The following is a 17,899-nucleotide window of genomic DNA, read 5'->3' as shown; positions in this document are numbered from 1 at the left end:
ACAAACTTCTCACGACAACATGCTGAGGCTAGGCCTAATCAGCGCTGGTTGCTTTTCGGTAGCGGTCACGGGCGATAAACGTTGCGGTTTGGTGCGGAATCAACGAAACTCCTTGCGATGGCTGCACTTGAAGGGAAGGGAATCATATCGTTAATGAAAACGAGGGCATGGTTGGCACATGCAACTCTCGAATGGTGGTTCCCAATTAGATTGTAATGTCTTGGACATCGGGTGCGCGCCCGTGAAATCCAACAATCGGTACCGTTCAGCACACGAAATTTCGGTCGCGATTCAACATAGTTTCTATGTAATGCGCATACCTCAAGGTGGCCTGAAACGTAGTCGGCGAATTTCCGCAATGGCGCTTTGTTTTGTTTGCTTTTCTTTCCCCGTGTTCATTTCGTTGGCAATGCGGATCTTTGGCGGTTAATTTTTGGACATTAGGAAATTTAAGTGGTTGTAAGCGCCCCGAATCGCATTTGTCGATTATTGGACAAGCGAGGCTACACGCTCAACACGTTTTGCGCAAGTGCAGCCTTTGAAGAAGGTTGTTTTCGTTATAGTGCTGTACCGCTTATAATGCGGATATTCGTGACTCCGGCGACTTACGTTATAAGCGGTCTATGCTGTATCTCCTTTAGGTGCGAATCATGATGGACTGTCTGTAAATATGTCAAATTTGCACAACTTTATTCCAAGGCAATTGAAATGCTACCCCAAGAAAGAGAAGGTGGTAATATGTTTAGTTGTGCATCTTTCAGTAATTAATCCTAATGTACCTATCCTGAAGTGAGCCATGTTCTCTTTTTGTATAAAAATAATCAACTCTCGAGCTTGAAATACATGGGCAACTTGTTATTGCTTATATCGATTCCAAATAAAACAAAAATTATAATTTTGGCATGCCTTCCGGAAAGCAGCACATCGAATGACTCGTAGAGCATGGCAGTGTCTTTGGCAGCAATACGCGGAACAATGAAGTTAAACAAGTGCTAGCTGTCCACTCAGGAAGCACGTACACACGTACACATCGTGTTTCGAGCAGGTTGAAGTAACACGTGTGTGCCAAGCCTCTACAGTTGATGGATACAAATGCACACACCACCGTTGAAGGGGATATAATGCATGCCCAGTACGTAGCTATAAAAGAGGAGCCTATGATGCACTGTGGTGGCATCATGTTATAGACATTTCGTTCTTGTTGCTGCATGAACACTTTTGCCACGAGTGGTTGCCATTCTTGCGGCTGTTTCTTAATTTATTTTCAATGTATGGTTACAAGATTGCTGACATACAAAAGGAAGCTCCTTCACCTAAAGACTGGTTGAGGCCAGAATAAAAGGAAAAGGCAATATCGTCCCAATCCTGCTCTATAAATTATTGTGGCCAATGAAGTCAAACCACGTGAATTCAGAAAAATTTGATATAACTTGTCCTTTGGCCCTAGCAAGCATATATATTAGTTAATGGCACCAAGCTCTCGTTAATTCTATGGATGTGTGAATAGTAAATTTTAGGTTCGAAGCGAATAGTGATTTGGTCAAATAATTTCAAACAGAATGGTTCGAATAGTATATATCACATTTTATAAAGAAAAATGACCATATTTGTCATGACCCAACTAACCTGCACAATATTTTTTAAAAAATTGGAACAAGGCATGTGCAAATTTCATTCTTTTTGGTTTGAAGTGAAGTGGAAGCAACTCTGAATAGTAGCAGGATTTGAATTTCAATTGGATGCAAGCGATAACCGGTAAAATATGTTACATTGTAAAACTTACTATACATACTTAGAGCATGTAAGCCCGTATCACAATCTTTTAAACTTAGAAAATTATTAATCATTCTGTGAGGGTAATATGTTCATTTAACCTTGAAGTTGGGCTTCGCGACAGTGTAGATTTTTCCTGGATAGGTGTTTTCACAGCATAGCTTTCCTAAGCTGCAGTGAAACCACCTGTACAGGGGGGTTACATGCGGTCTATTATACACTTATTCGTTCATTTCGAATACTTCGGAGTTACAAATAATTTAAATTCGTGTCAAAGTGAATTCGAATACTGTAACATTCGTTCAAATATTCAAAGTGCATGTATATTCGCACATGCCTAGTTAATTCAAACTGTATGTAGAATCTTGAACATGAACGAAAATCATTTCCTAAGATATGTGGCTCAGACGGAATGGCCTCTAATTTGGTTAGTTTTGTATTTGGGTGCAGCAACCCAACATGTCTTTCTCAGTAAACAAAACGGCTGTTAAGTGGAATGTATGCAATCCAGCCTTGCTGTGCTGTTTGATACTTTCCAGGTAAACTCAGGTTATGGAGCAACTGCTGTGGGGATGCGCTCGCTTCGGGTTTATTCCTAATTGTGACTGATTCATACGCAGGATGTTAGCCTTTTCAAAGACTGCTAAACCTAATTACTTAGTGGCGCACGTTACTGATACTTGAAAGGCAGGCTTCAATAAAAATCTTTGCACAGTACCTCTAGTTTTCGAAGAAAGAGGTGTATCTTTCTGAAGTTGAGGTACTGCAATAGCTTGCCGCACTGCAGGGCTTGCTCTGGCAGTAGAAAGCCCACAAAATCATCCACCAAGTCCTGATGGTCATGGAGAAGTTCTTCGATGTTCTTGTAAAGCTGTTAAAAGAAAGGTTTCAAGAGAAAAAGCATAGTTACATAAAAGCTGGGAACTTGCGTAGCTACTATCAAGAACTATTCGCTTTAGATAATTATGTTAATCATTAATATCAACACGTACGTTAACGGTTGACGTATACATTGACTGAAAAAAAAAAGAAGAAATAAACGAGTTGCCAACTGCCTTGCGAAATGAACTGCATTACCGTAAAATCCCGAGCAAGTGCCCCACCTGCGGTGAAAGGTAATCCGACAACATTTGGAGGGGGGCCCTTGCTAGGTCACGGATCAAAATTTAAGATGACGGCGGAAGAGTCGCGTTTGCTTTCCATGAAATGCTTTATTGAATACGCACGCATTCACTGTCGTTATTTGCCCTCGTCGGGCAAATAAAAACAGTGACTGAAACAGTGAAAATGGCGGGAGGGGAGGGGGGGCGCTTGCTCGGTCATTGGCTCATTTTTCAAACCTCACGGAAAAGGGAGGGGGGTACTTGCTCAGGATTTTACGGTATTAGGGTGCCACTATTGCAGATTCTTGCTGTGCTGTTTTATTTCCAATGATCATCACAGAAAATGAATGGCAGCATCAGTTTCTATTAGCATGGGCAATAGCGACTTTTCATTGCGAGAAGAGATGTTAAGGAAAACATCTGAATGAAATACACTACCACTCTGTAATCACAGAAAAGTTGGAGGGGGGGGGGGGGTCTTTGTGGTCACATAATTTTGGTTACAAATTATAACTGCACAAGTTTCAGGTTGTTTGCTTAAGACATGCCCACTGAGGCCTACGACGTTGTGGTCTGACATACTGTACTTCCATCTAACAAGGCAATGCCATATGCCTACTGTAACAGGGAATAGGGAAAAATGAATCTCTTTAGCTTGAATTTGCCTCCAAAACATCGTAAGACTAGAACTCCAAAATGGCTACAAAGATTATGGCACGTGGGTACGCAAGACTGCAAACACCTCAACCATCAAAGAACTTCTAGCATAACAGCAGGCATTAGCCCCGAATTCATGAAAAAATCAACGTGCAAAGGCTCGAGTATTTGTTTGTGATGCACTGATTTCATGCGACAGTGCAAAACTAAGTGCCAAAGAAATGCAAGGAACAGCAAGAGCTGCTTTTATGTGCTGTGGCTTGTTGATAACACAGCTTGTGCACCTTTAAAACAGGCGCACAGTAAGTACTAGCCATGGGAGGCATTACGGCTAGGAGTGCCTGTGTTCTACAAAAACACAACATCTTCATCAGATAGCACAACAAACGGCTTGCTGATGCCCGCAATGTCTGCCTACGTTATCAGCACAGACTAAGATAACAAGCGTGCAGAAGGATTCATGTCTTCGTGCTCGTCTTCCGTCAGTTCTCCCGTGTCTATTTTTGCACTGTTACACAAATACACTGCTGCAGAGCAAAATAAGGTGGAAAGAAAATGTGGACAGCTTGTTATAGTGGTTGACTTAGATTATTAGCAAGGTCTTAATTAGCATGGTGCCAATTAGCAGTCTTAAAGGGCCCCTCACCAGGTTTGACAATTTTGAGCTAACACGCGCAATGCATACACTGGGCGTTCACGATCACGTCTGCCAAAATTTGCAACGCTACGCGCCGCGGAAATGGGTCAAATTTCAAGGTGAACGCTGCTTGCCCTTCCTCTCGCGGGCGCGCGCTTTAGAGAATGAGGGGATGATGTACATGAGAAAATGGACCTACGTAGGTGGTAGTGCTGTGACGTCGCTCCTCTACGTAGACGACTGTGCTCTGACGTCGCCAACAGTAGCACGTGACAATGCAATAATTATTTGACACGACATGTGTAGTTTGTGTAATTTGTTGCTTGAATAGATTAATAAAGCTTGAGAGAAATAATGAGACACACAAAGGGAATGTGTGCGTCTTTTTCATTTTTTTTTCGTGAATTGCAGCCAGATGTGGCGCTAATGTGCCTCCCTTTCCCATGCGTTCGTGTCCCCGCGGTTAGCGCATCGAGCAGACGCCAGCCCTGGAAACGAAAGTAATGTTCTGGCGCGTTCGAGCACTCATTATGCTCATTTATTCTACCGCGTCCAAGTAAACGTTAATGCGGCACTGGCTTATAATACCGCCACTCTCGTGCCCGTACAAATGTCTCAACTTTCATGCCCGTCCCGCAGAAACAGTCAGTACACCACAGAGAACGCCGACAAAGCGCCCACGGCCGCTACATAAAAAAAAAAAGGTAGCGGCCGTGCAACGCCGCTCGCGTGCTCGGGCAATGCCACCTAGAAAAGCTCGGGCTGGCTCGGGCACGTCATGCGCACGTGACCATGCATGTATGTGCATGACGTGTTCATGCGTGTGTGTCAAGTGAAGAGGGCAGGGAAGGGATTTGGCTTGCTAAGGCTACACGGGGCGAGTGGCAAGGGTTTGAAACTCGCCTCCTCGCATCATGGTTTCGCGCCGCTACAAATTATTGTTTTTCTCAGCTCGTAATGAACCGATTTGAAAAATTCTTGCGGCATACTGCTCTTCATTCGGCAGACAACAACTGCCAGCGTCTAACTAAAATTTGCTATGTGGCCTGGTGAGGGGCCCTTTAATTAGAATGTTCTAATTAGCAAATTATTAATTAGCATGATCTTAATTACCACGATCTTAATTAGCAACGTCCTCTCTCTCTCTGTTTCTGTCTATTTCTTTCTCTGTTTCTTTCTTTTCCATTCTGTTCTGCACTTCTCTTTTGTTTTATTAAGGAGGCACACACATTGAAGAAACGCCTACTTTGCACATTCATCTTGTTAATCTCAATGTATTGCTGGCCACAGGCCTTATTATCCACCAAATTACTAGGCGATACAGAAAAATGTACTATCCTCATTTCTCGAATGTATGTCGCCAAGAGCAAACTGTCTTTATTTATACTCAATCCTGATGAAGAAGAGGAAGAAGAGAGCACGCGCTAGGCGCAGCTTAGTTTTCTTGACACGCGAAACGAAAAGCTTAAACAGCTCCGCTGTTAAAAGAAGTGTAAACAGACTAGGCCATCTTACCTCAACAGGATTGACCTGGTCACAGTGGGCAGTCTTCATAAGGTCAATGAACTTCTGGTGACGAGCTTCGTCATCCTTGAGAGCCTCTTGTACTCGATTCAGGTATTGCTGCGTGAACTGGTTTTCCCGCTCGTCCTTCTGAGGGATGCAAAAGAGAAACAACACAACTGAAGGAAAGCAGAAGTGGACGTGATACCAGTAAGACTCAATGTAAATGTATTCAGAATATTCTTCAAATGTGCAGGTTTATCATTAGCCCATCCTGTAGAAAGTCTTTGTTTATTATTAACGAATCAGAAACTCGAACAACAAGAAAACATGTTCTGCTTTTTAATCTGGATTTTAAAAGCAGACAGCAATCAGAATGCTACAGAACACTTAAATATTTAAATTAATGAAAATTTAGGTATTTTATGCTTTTTTTTAAAGCTTTACACGTATATGTACTGACAAATGAGCTATGCAAGCACAAAAATGCTTTGAGCAAGCTGAACTGAACCAAAATGAGTTAGTAAACATTAGTGTGCTACAGTATAGAGATGCAATATAACTGTCACCAATGTATGATTGTCCTATGTAATTTTTAGTTATAGTATAAATTTTTGCCTTTTTTGCAGTTGTACAAGGTAGAATGCGTTAGTATCTACTGTGAAATGCTGGTTTTAGTAAAGGGGAGAGGTCCTTGAAGTATGCTGAGCCCCAATGAGATAACAGTGAGTACTGAGAACCGAGTGTTTTTGCTTGGTCTTTGTTATGATGGACCTCACGTCCCCCAGTTCTTAGACAGTGTTGAAATGACACAAGATCATCCCGTCTTGATGCAACACAAACTGCAGGATCACTGTCCTTGAGAAACTTAAGTTCACCTTTTGCACAGTGAGACCACCAAATTTTTTGTCTTATGATCTGCAAATGACAGGACGCATTATGTGATTATGACTGTTACAAGAGGTGCTAATAACCATTGCACTTCTAGCCAATTTCCTGCATATCTGTCAACTTCAGGAACATTCTAGAGAACCTTGGCATGCACGCTTCTATGCGTACATGATGAGCACTTGACACAGGCTGCCAAGTTCAGATCAGTCGGTGAGAGGAATGCACAAAGGTCTCCAAAATTGGAGCTTGAAGCAACTTCTTGCTTGTCCCTATTGAAGTTCCTCATTTTAGCAAATGCCTATGGTATTGCGAATGAATTGGGGCTTTCTTTTTTTGCCTGTTGTCACATAACACTAAACACCTAACTCCAGCACGGTCAAACATACCTAAAGAAATGTTGGAGGGCCCCTTTAAAAAAGAAAAGCCACAGTATCCAGAAAGATCATGCTTTCCTGTGCACCCATTCTTGCTAACCACCCACCAAAGGATCAGAGTCTACAAGGCCAGGTACAAGCAGTGGCAAGGTGGCCTCTGCATCCTTCTGCTGCCGCGAACGCTTGCGACTCAGGGCCTGCTTGCGGCGGAGGATCGTGCTGCTGGCTGCCATCAATGCAGCCAGGTCTCCTTCGTTGTCCTCAGCTTCCTCCGAAGTAGCTGCTGGCAATGTCTCTTTGCGTGGAACTCGCCCCGATGTGTCAGTGGGCTGAGAGACTGCGTCAGCTGACGACGTCCTTTCGGGCAAGGCACTGCTGTTTTGCACCTGCCAGCCAGTAGAAACAACAAGGATCTGACTGCGTTGAAACCACGCAATTCAAACGTTCTGGATGGCCCCCACATTCTCCTGAAAGTGACCTGTAAAGTCACGAGTCTTCAACGTAACTGAGTTCCATGTTTTTAAAGGGGCCCTACAACATCGTTCCAGTGTGTGGCACAAAACATAAACTTGCAGCTTACCAATATCGTCAATATGCAGACTGCTGTTGTGACAAGTAACGAAACAAAATAACAAAGAAACATCACTATTTCGGTGTCTGAGCCATGTACTGGCCAAGTTTTAATTGGAAATACAGTCAAACACGGATATATCAAACTCGAAGGGGATCGCCAATTAGTTCGCTATATGAAAAATTCGATATAAAAAAATACAGGCCCCGAGACCTTACTAGTGGCGGATGATCACCTACAATCGGCACATTCAAGAATGACAACTAATTCTGCACACACGATGCAACAGAATGTTTTATTTGCATGAAAAAAATCGCTTATCTTGGCCTGCTTCTTCGTCTTCGAAATGAAGTTGAAGACGCTGGCCTCGATCTTATCGAGGCTGTCCAGGTGCGACAGCCTGGTTCCCTCCATGTCGCCGCAACAACGGCAAATCAAGCCGAACGCTGCCGCTACTTCAGCGGCGGAGTACGCACGTGTAGCCGCCACCTCGTCCGGACGATCTTCCTCGTCACTTGAGCTGTTGGCCTGGGCATCCTGGGTCCCTGCGACCGCAGCTACAATGTCCTCGTCAGCGAGGCTCGCAACAGCCTGAACATTGCAGTCCGCTTCCACGAAATCGTCTGCAGATATTTCGGGTGGAATGGCAGCCGGGAAGAGACACGACAACTTGCGAAACGCATCGTCTATGCGCTCTTCGTCGCCGTCTTCACCGGTTTCCACAAGTTCCGCAGTCACGAAGCCTGTCTTCCTGAAATAGTTGGCCACTGTGTTCTTGCGCTTCTTGACGCTGGCCATTGCTACACAAGAAGTTGAGAATTCAAGCAGTCCGCAGCGCCTTTGCACAGCATGCACGCAAAAGAGGAATGCGGTGGTATGTGACAACTCATAGAAGTGAACTCTACCAACAAAGCGCTCGCGATCAGTCGCGATGGCAGCGATGGCTACCCGGGCTACCTGCAAGGGCAGCAGCGATGTACGAAAGGCGCGAGCTGTGGTTGGCAGAGTGAGCAAATACAAAAGGCGCGGGCTGTGGTTGGCTGATCAAAACTTACAAAACAGAAAAGAGAGAGAGAGAAAAAAAGATATAAAAAAAAAGGCGAAAAGAGGAGGCCGCCGGGTCCTTCGTTCCTGCTCTAAAAGAAGAAAAGGCGCATGGAGGAGGCCGCCGGCTCCTTCGTTCCTGCTCTCCTAGCCGATGGTAACGTGGAGAAAGCATGAGAAAGAGAGAGCAGAGAAAAAAAAAGAAAAAAAAAAAAAAAAAAAAGCCGTTGCGCAAGTTGGAGAACGCGACCAACAGGAGTACAGTCCAAGACCTCTCGCCCTCACGTTTTTCGAACGTTTCGGGTGTCGGTGGAGGCGCGGTGCCGCGAAGATAGCGAAGGTCGTGGTGCGCAGCGAGTGCCGAAGCGCACCTTCCAGCTTGCCTGGCGTTCGATATATCCGATGGCGGATAAAAATACCGTTCGATATGAACACGTGAATTTCTATACTTTTACAAAGGATCTTCAAGGGGATAATTTGCGAGTTCAATATAGCTGAAAGTTTGATATATGTGGGTTCGATATATCCGTGTTCGACTGTACTTGCAGGTGGTTCCATTTACCATCAACCACACAGGCCAATGCTGTTATAAAGCTGTGCTGGTGAAATCCACTCTACTTCTGTATGAACTGCACAAAAAGTTGGCACTGTTTGCCGGTGTTCTGTTGTACTGTTGAAAGAGTGATGTGAATGAACTATCTTTGACCAAACCAGCACGGAACCAGGCCAGCAAGCCTGGACAACAATGGGTGCTTACCGGAGTGGTGGAAGCTGATGATGCAGGCTCTTTGTCATAACTCAGTCGCTTTTTGACTGGCGTCTTGAGGAGGATCTTTCGTCCATACTGGCTGTATTTCTTCAGGATGGGCGAGATCTGCTTGAGGGGCGACACCACTGTGTGTCGAGGCGTCGTTGGAGAGACAACGGTGAGCGTCGCCGGTCCAGTGGCAGTCGCTGGAGACACCACGACGGTGCCTCCGATGGCCAGGAGGCTGCTTGAAGAACAGACCACAGCAGCTGCAGTGGGAGGTGTGCTGCTGGCTGGCCGGATAGGGGGCGGCGGCGCGGACGTCCCCGAGAGTGGAGCCATCACCCGCCGTGTGGGACGTACAGAAAGTTGCACTTGCTGCAATGAGACAGGTGAGATTGCCATCAACACTACAGCAGCACAGCAGTAGCCTTCTCTTACACATCCCCAAATGGGACAGCAGTCAAGAGTCAAGCGGGAACATGCTGAACAAACCACATTCTGAGATTTTGTGCAAGAAAAGTTTAACTTGCTCATTCAAAATTTCGCTCTTTTGTTTCAGGCATTTTTTGTACATATATGGTAGATTCATAAGCACTGCCATCTCGGGCTTTTAGATTAACAATTCCTCAGTCTCGTGTGCAGTGACGCCACATTAATGTTGTCGTGAAGTGTTGAACACATCCATGCAACCATGCTCATGCATATGGATAAAATGTACTACAGTGCACGTGGCTGTTACACCTAGAAAAATGTGCCATTAACAGCCCAAGATGGCGACAGTGCTGTACAACACATGATGTTTCCACAAAATACTGCTAGGATCAAAGAGTTCCATTTTAGAACCAAGGAACATGGAAAGAAGAAAACTAACCATCCACATAGGCAGAATCTCCAATGGCCGCCTGCTTGGAGGCACGATGCTTCGTAGCTCTATCGGGTGTGGCTCCCACACTAATGGTGGGGCAACCTTGTGTATGTGCCAGTACTACATTTGGGTTGGGAAGAAACAAGAAAAAAAAAAAAAAAAAAGATAATCTCGTTGCAACGTAGAGAACAGAATAAAAAAAAAGAAAAGAAACAAAGAGATGGCACAACATGGACACCAAAGTAAAACAAGAAAAAAGCAACATGGCAATGAAAAACAAGTACAGTAGAACCACGTTCATACGTTTCCGAAAAAAACGCGGAAAATAAACGTATGATCCGGGATAACGTACGATCCGAATCCAGTAAAAATTGAGGCTGACAAGGCCATATTGAGGTGCAAGGGCAAAAAACATTTATTTCTCAAAAAACATAGAGGGGCTCTTAGATTTTCGAACTCCTGGCATCTTGCTGGCAGCCAGAGGTCAGCCAGCTAGTTCCGGTCCTGACCGAAAATAACCTCGTGGTCACGTGTATTGAAATGCCAAGACAACCCGAATATTGCAAAATCGAACTCTGTGACAACCAGCGTAAACGTAAAGAAACGCTACCGCCGTGTCAGCAGACGAAACTTTGCGCCGCATGAGCGTCGGTTCTTTCTGCATTGCCGCTTGGAAATATGAGGCTAGGTTTGCCGAAGAGCAGAAGTGATATTCTCGAGTGTACGCATTTGGGATACGATAACGTACGTTCGCAAGATCACGCGTGACTTGCCCCGTCCGTGAAGAAAAATCCGCCCCGCTAAAGACTTAACAAGTTCAACTCTTCGCAGTGCACGTAAGTGGTACAACGCAGTGGTACAACACGATATGCGAAATCTCGCGAAAGTGAAAAGCGTCCCCGAAAGCGACAGCTGTTCGCGGCAATCGCATACTACGTCGCATACTCGCGCTGATCAGTTTGCGTTCTGTCTCAACTTCAGACATGTGCTATGTTCGCCGCCACTCGTAATCGCACCATCTCGCACGGCGGAAGGGCTTTAAAAAATAACGCCCGGCGTAATGGCAACCAAAGGTGAAGTCTTCAAGCACCCGCACTTTGATCTGTCGAGTCCTCAAAAAGATGGCGACGAGCGCGCATCGTCTCGTGTGGCGTCTCATAACCAGAAACTTTCCAGATATCTTCCAGAACAATTCTTTTCTGGCAGCTTCTGACGACCCGCTGGTAGGCAGAATTGCCCAGCCAGAGAAATACGCCGACTGGAATTGCGCCGGGCGCAGCAACCCAAAAACGAATGCGCTCCGGGAGAAAAGTGTGGGGGAAATTATCGGCCATCATCACTGGGCACAATGGCGGCGTTGCTATGGTTACGGGTCGCGGCGTGTTGTGCAGCGGTGGCGATGCGGCGGCGGCATGTGCGTTTCCGCGGCAAGCCATTTGAAGATTTTGACGACCAGCGTCGCCGCCTGCCTTCGGGTCGGTGTGTGGTCGACAGAGAGCGGCGATCGAGCAATTCGGAAGAGACGCGGAGCGGACAATTGTGCAAAGCAGAGAGAGCGCGGAGGGGGGGAAAGGCACTGCGGAGAAGCTGCCGTCGCCGCGCGGCGGCTGTCTGCCACTTCGCGCTTCACAAGTACACGAGAGGGCCCTTTTTGCACACCTGAATGATAGTTTCTGAGTACAAAACGTATCATACGACCGCAGTTTTCCGCGGTGCTGAACGTTGCTGCCGAATAATCGTATTTTACGGGAACGTATTACACACAGCTGTATTGGGTTATTTTTAATTTTCGCGATTTCGAGCGTAGAAGCCGGGAAATCGTACTAAGCGGGAACGTATCAACGAGGTTCTACTGTATTTCGAAAAAGAAATTTTCTGGTTGTTGCTAGAAAAGAAAAAAAAAAGATGGTAGACAAATATTATGAGTAATGTGGCCCTAAGTCTTACCAAGCTTTGCACACATGACATTTGCACAGAAAACTCAACATATAATGAATGCTATGCCAAGTGCTGTCCTTAATTTCACAGAACAGGGTATGAATATTTGTTTTCGAGCAAATGGAGAACTTAAAGTTTTCAGTCTGAGTTTTTATTACTGAACTGAAACTAAACAGTAATTGTATATTGAGAATACAAGGAGGGCACTAAAGAAACACTAGATTGAGAGGCAGGGCTTCCCTAATAATGAAATTGTCATTCACAGCATGAACTCTTGTGACAAAATAAAGACAAAAGATTATAGTGGTGCCATCTATTTTGGACAATGGTAACTCTAGAGTGGTGTCAGTACTGGCCAATTTAAAAAGCGTCGCAGAGAGGGGTGTGGGGTATCACCCGGGGATTACATCAACTCACCCATTCGGGTGCAGGTAATTCAAATTGAGGAGTGGCGGTGGCAGTTTGGGTATAGTTTTCTACAGAGAGAAGTCGTGTACAGGCACAGAAAGAACACTGACGAAGTTCCAGACAAATAGCACACTATCACTCTAACTAGAATTAATGTTTTCCTTTTGCGTACTAGTACCTTCAAGGCTACGAAAAAAGCAAGAAAGCAGAAAGCATCAGCGCACCTTGATGGGATTCTCATCGCCTAGCTTTTTGTAAATGATGTTCTTCACGTGCACCTTGATCTGGACTTCGGTTTTAACGGGGAGGAGGAATGTTCGGATGAGACGCAGGTAGGCGACTGAAAAGGAGCTGAATCGAGGAGGCACAAACTGCTCCAGTCCCAAGGCTAGCAGGCTGCGGGGAAAAGAAAACAGACACTAGGATCACATCTCGCAATGGAAACAAGACCTGCAGTCGCTCTCAATTTGCATGCGGAAACTTTTGAGCTATGCCATACGTGGAACTAGTATGTGTGCTGTAAAACCTTGCGGCTGGTCCATTTCGACACAGAATTTAAGATGGTTTTCGTTAACTACTACTAACTACAAATGGTAAACCTTTCACAATTGTGCAGGTAGCTTTGATTTTTTTTTTTTGTACAAAGCGTGCTAAGGTTTTTTGCTCTGTAAGCTCTGTACACACTAAAGACCTCTGGCTGTACTGGTGGTTACCCTTATCTGTTTGCACCATTCCAGCCTCTCTGTAATTCTTTTGCCCTCGGTGTGCAGTAGAGTACAGTCAACTGCCGATTTTTCGGACTCCCTAGGGACCGCGAAATCGTCCGAAAAATCGGGCAGTCCGAAAAATCGAATTCATGCTTTTTTATTGAGCTGAAGCGGTCAAATCGCCCCAGCCACGTCCGAAACAGCTTTAATGCCTCCCAGTACAATTATCAGGCATTCTGGTGCGCGCCCAGGCTCTCGCAAATACATTCGGTACTTGCCGCGAACCCCGCTTATTTACGTACGTGCCAACCGCCACTTTTGCATCTCGTGATGAGCGCCGCTGATAACAGCAAAGCGTGAAATAGATTACGGCTATCTCGCATGAAGCGTTTGTGAACGATGATGCGGAACACAAAGACTGTGGCCGAAGAGCGGACGACTCGTCCGGCTTTCTCCGATGCGTGTGCGCATGTAAACGATGCGCACACACATCGCCGAATCGCCGCCGATACGCAGCATTTGCTGCCGTGTCAAGCCGATCGTTTCTAGTTGTGTGCAGCACATCGCCAACTAAGCTTACGCCGTCGTGCGTGTGCGCATGTAAACGATGCGCACACACCGCCAAATCGCCGCCGATACGCAGCATTTGCTGCCGTGTCAAGCTGATCGTTTCTAGTTGTGTGCAGTACATCGCCAACTAAGCTTACGCCGTCATTTTACTGTTTCTGTATCGTATGCACGCATTTATCATGAAAGGGTTCGTGATGCGCACTTAGCTTCTGACCGCACACAGGCGCGGCAATGGCGAGCTGGTTTCGTCCGCGAAGGCAACGCGTCTGTGCGGCGTACTTAGCGGTCTCGCACAAAGAGGCAGCAGGAATGGCGGCGCGGCGCATTTGGGTTCTCGCCTATTAAATGCGTGCAGTACGTACGCAACTGCGCTATGCCACGTGCACTACCGAGCAGTTAACTGGAGATGCTTATCGTAAGGGTTGTAAGTGATTAAGCCGTCCTGGCGCGTTTGCCAGCTGCCGCCATCACGCCTCCGTGCATTTCCGCTGCTTATCCGTAACATCGCCGCACGGCGCCGCGATAGCGGCCCTTTGAATTTCTGGTCTGCTTCACCCCATAACGCTTCGGCATTGCGGCAAAGCTGACTTTCGGACTCTGCTACTGTCTCAAACAGATCGACTCGCGAAAGCGCTGGTTCGAACCTACGAGATAATAGACGCGGCAGAGGTGGGGGCTTCAAATAATGCCTTTCGGACCTGCAATTTGGGCAGAAAGTCCGAAAAATCGGACGCGGAATAGCTTCAGCGTCCGAAATTTCGGACGTTCTAATACATTGAAGTCTATGGGGCTGGTGACGGTGCCGCGAAAGCGTCCGAATTTTCGAGCATGTCCGGAAAATCGGGCGTCCGAAAAATCGGCAGTTGACTGTAATAACCACGTTCCTTTGGAGAAGCAATTTAAGTATAAACATTCAATCTGAAATACCGCACCACTATTCAGCACTGTATTTGATTGGCATGTTGAATTTCACCATCTGAACATCCCCATAAATAGTCTTCAAGCACCACGTGTGAGGAGCTGTACATTCGCACGTGCCGTGTCATCATAATCTCTCAAAACAACTAACCACTGCTGGGTGAATGGCAAAGGCAGTCGAAGCAGGGAATATCAAGTTACTGTCTGTAACATACGCTCGGAAATCCCACGCTAAAGTACAGCACTGTACAATGCTTACATAAATAGAATGTTCACTGCCACTTTCAATATTATGTATCACTGTGCTGCACTATGCCCTTTAAAGTGTGCGTGTCCTAGCAGTACTGCAACCACTTCTTCTGTAATTGCAAATAGAACTCATACTGACAAAACAGCCCTGTTTTCACAGATATATTGTCAAGTTATGAATTTGATAGGAATTACATGCCATGAAGGAAAAATGGACAAGGTGGTGTGTGTCTCAAAATATGGATGGCTAAAGCAGCAAGGGTGTTATTTGCTCTCCATAATGACAAATTTGCTTTAGTAAGCTTCAATGCAACACAGTTGTGTAATGCAATCAAGCTTACTAATAGCAAAAAGAACTAATTAATAATTATTGTGCAGTTAAGTGTGCTATGTGGGGCCTATAGCTCTCATATCGAATTATCGATGCATATGAAACTGTTTCGCAGTCCTCGATTCGATATGTCCAGGTTCAACAGTACTATTCAATCACTGTGCTCTAATGAAATAAGAGCAGCTACAGGGGCTAGTTGGTGTTGCATCTTGGAAATTCGCGCTTTTTATCCTACGAGGACGGACTGAGTACACACAAACGCAGAGCGCAGTTGCTCTCAGAGTTTGTGTGTACTCAGTCCGTCCTCGTACGATAAAAAGCGCGAATTTCCAAGGTGCTCTAATGAGGTGCAGGCTACTGTGCATAAGATCGTATGAGAGAACATTACGCAACTGGTCCTCCGATGGGAAAAAGATGACCTTCTTGAAAGGGTCGTGCAGTTGACTGTACATTCGACTTATGGGCAGCAGGTCCGGATAGATGAACACGGGGCTGTCAAGCAGTATGTCTCGTGCGTGGCTCGGTACTATGCACAGAGAGCGGGAGAGAAAAAAAAAACTTATAGTTTCTTCAAGCTGTTCACAAATCTTGTATTTTATATTAAGGATTACGATAGGGATGGGCGAATAGTGAATTTGAGGTTCGAAGCGAATAGTGATTTGGTCGAATAATTTCGAATCGAATAGTTCGAATAGTATTTACCGCATATTATTAAGAAAAATCAAGCATTGTCATGACCCTTGCACAATATTTTTAAGGATTGGAACTAGGTATGAGTGAATGTCACTTTTTTTGGTTTGAAATGAAGTGGTAGCAGCCTTGAATAGTATCAAGATTTCAATAGCAGTAGGGTGCAAGTTATAAGTGGTGCAATACGTTACAATTGAAAAATTACTATACTTAGTGCATATAAGCCCATATAACACGCCTTTAAACTTAAAAAAATATGTACATTTAACCTTGAAGTGTGGCTTCGCGGCAGTGCAGATTTCCCCTGGATGGGTTGTTTCACGGCACAGCAACCAGACGCTGCAGTGAAACCACCTTTACAGGGGTTACGTGCGGTCAAATGTATGCATACATTCGTTCATTTCGAATACTTCGAAATTCCGAATAATCTAAATTCGTATCGAAGCGAATTCGAATACTGTAATATTCGTTCAAATATTCGAAACGCCCGAATATTCGCCCATCCCTAGATTACGAGAACACTAACAAAATTTACAGCATTTTGCAAAAACTATTCCTGGTGACATTAGCAGAGTAAAAGCGAATGCAGACGTGCAAAACATTCAAGACAGAGCTGATGTGCAAAGAGATTCACAGTACATACTACTACTTTACTGAAATGTATCTTTCAGTGCAAATCCGGTTTAGCAGATACAACACCAGCAATTCTGTATTAGCCGTTGTTGTGAACTAGCTTCGGTAATGGCCAAAAATGATCCAGATCAGACGTATTGCAAAATATAATGGGTAATTGTGACAAAGATGAGCACTCTGAAACACAGGCCCATTTCAAAACACACAACGCAAACCTTGAGAGGTCTACAGCTTGATCGCAAAGGTCTACGATAAATGACACAGAAAGACAGGTGTACAGAGATGCATTTACCTGTCACAAAAGTGAAATCCCTAGGACACATGCATAGGCGAAGGAATGGCTAAGCCAGTAAAAATAACTGCGTGCAAAATCCCAGCAACTGACCTTGGCCCTTCATTTTTTTTTTACCAGCTGAGCGTGATGTTGCCTTGGCTGGTGTCGTTCCTGGGGGACGTTGGGACAAGCTGTCCAACATCCGGATGGCTTGCGGAAGATTGCACGTGTTAAACAGTGATATCTTCCCAGGTGGCTGCAGTGGCCGTGCCGCAAAGTGTCCCAGCTCTTTCTGCAATTAAAATGAATCCAGATCGCAAGGGCTGCTCAACAGTGAACCTTGTGAGCCATGATAGCATCTACTGAATCACACCCCTGCACTTGGTGGCAGCATAGCATTCTGTTTTCTAGGCCACCTCCTCATTATATGCGCAAAAATGCACAATGTGGAAGTACCTAAGTTCATGAAACCGAAAACTGACACCTCCAAATGGAGACCGAGTCCACAAAAGAAATCCGCACAGGTTCCAAGAAAAGATAGCTTAGCCACAGTGGGTGCGTTCTGATTGCAGTAGGATGCAAAATTATTGTGTACTCATAATTAGGGCCACATCAAAGAACCCCAAGTGGTTAAAAGTAATTCTGGAACCCCACAGTACAGCGTCTTATTCATTCTGTGCTGTGTTGATTTCGGGTATTAAACCCCACGTTCTAATTTCTTCGTAACTTGCATGGGCTTTTCTTGGTAGCATCACATTACAGTTGGGTGAATGTCAGCTTTACCTTTAAAGGGGCCCTGCAACACTTTTCCAAGTAGCCATGGAATGGCTTCACTTAAGGAGCTTATTTCCTCACGAATCGACCACCACAAAAAATTTTAGAATCCGTCCAGTATGAGTGGAGTTACAAAGATTTGTCGCACGCTGTAATTGCTTTCTCTCTTCTCTCCCCACGAAAGCGCTGGAAGCTAAGCAGGGAGGGGCGGCACGGAGGAAGAAGGTACGTCACGCGC

At 45.3% G+C, this 17,899-nt stretch overlaps 1 protein-coding gene across 2 annotated transcripts in view; it reads right to left on the bottom strand.

Annotated features, from left to right (window-relative positions):
* The window catches only part of LOC119387900 (GON-4-like protein), a 43,160-nt gene that overhangs the window by 11,001 nt on the left and 14,260 nt on the right, over positions 1 to 17,899 (bottom strand). Inside the window, exons 11-18 of one of the 2 annotated variants that reach the window (XM_037655465.2) lie at positions 16,999 to 17,179; positions 15,684 to 15,816; positions 12,740 to 12,911; positions 10,176 to 10,289; positions 9,311 to 9,679; positions 7,046 to 7,324; positions 5,686 to 5,823; positions 2,492 to 2,644 (exon numbers count right to left, since the gene is read on the bottom strand). In XM_037655465.2, the coding sequence (XP_037511393.1) occupies positions 2,492 to 2,644; positions 5,686 to 5,823; positions 7,046 to 7,324; positions 9,311 to 9,679; positions 10,176 to 10,289; positions 12,740 to 12,911; positions 15,684 to 15,816; positions 16,999 to 17,179 (1,539 nt within the window). The remainder of the gene's footprint in view (positions 1 to 2,491; positions 2,645 to 5,685; positions 5,824 to 7,045; positions 7,325 to 9,310; positions 9,680 to 10,175; positions 10,290 to 12,739; positions 12,912 to 15,683; positions 15,817 to 16,998; positions 17,180 to 17,899) is intronic. The other variant, XM_037655466.2, reaches the window with a different exon arrangement.

Source organism: Rhipicephalus sanguineus, chromosome 3 (genome assembly GCF_013339695.2).
Source record: "Rhipicephalus sanguineus isolate Rsan-2018 chromosome 3, BIME_Rsan_1.4, whole genome shotgun sequence".
Taxonomy (NCBI): Eukaryota; Metazoa; Arthropoda; class Arachnida; order Ixodida; family Ixodidae; genus Rhipicephalus; species Rhipicephalus sanguineus.
This window is presented reverse-complemented; position numbering and strand designations above follow the sequence as displayed.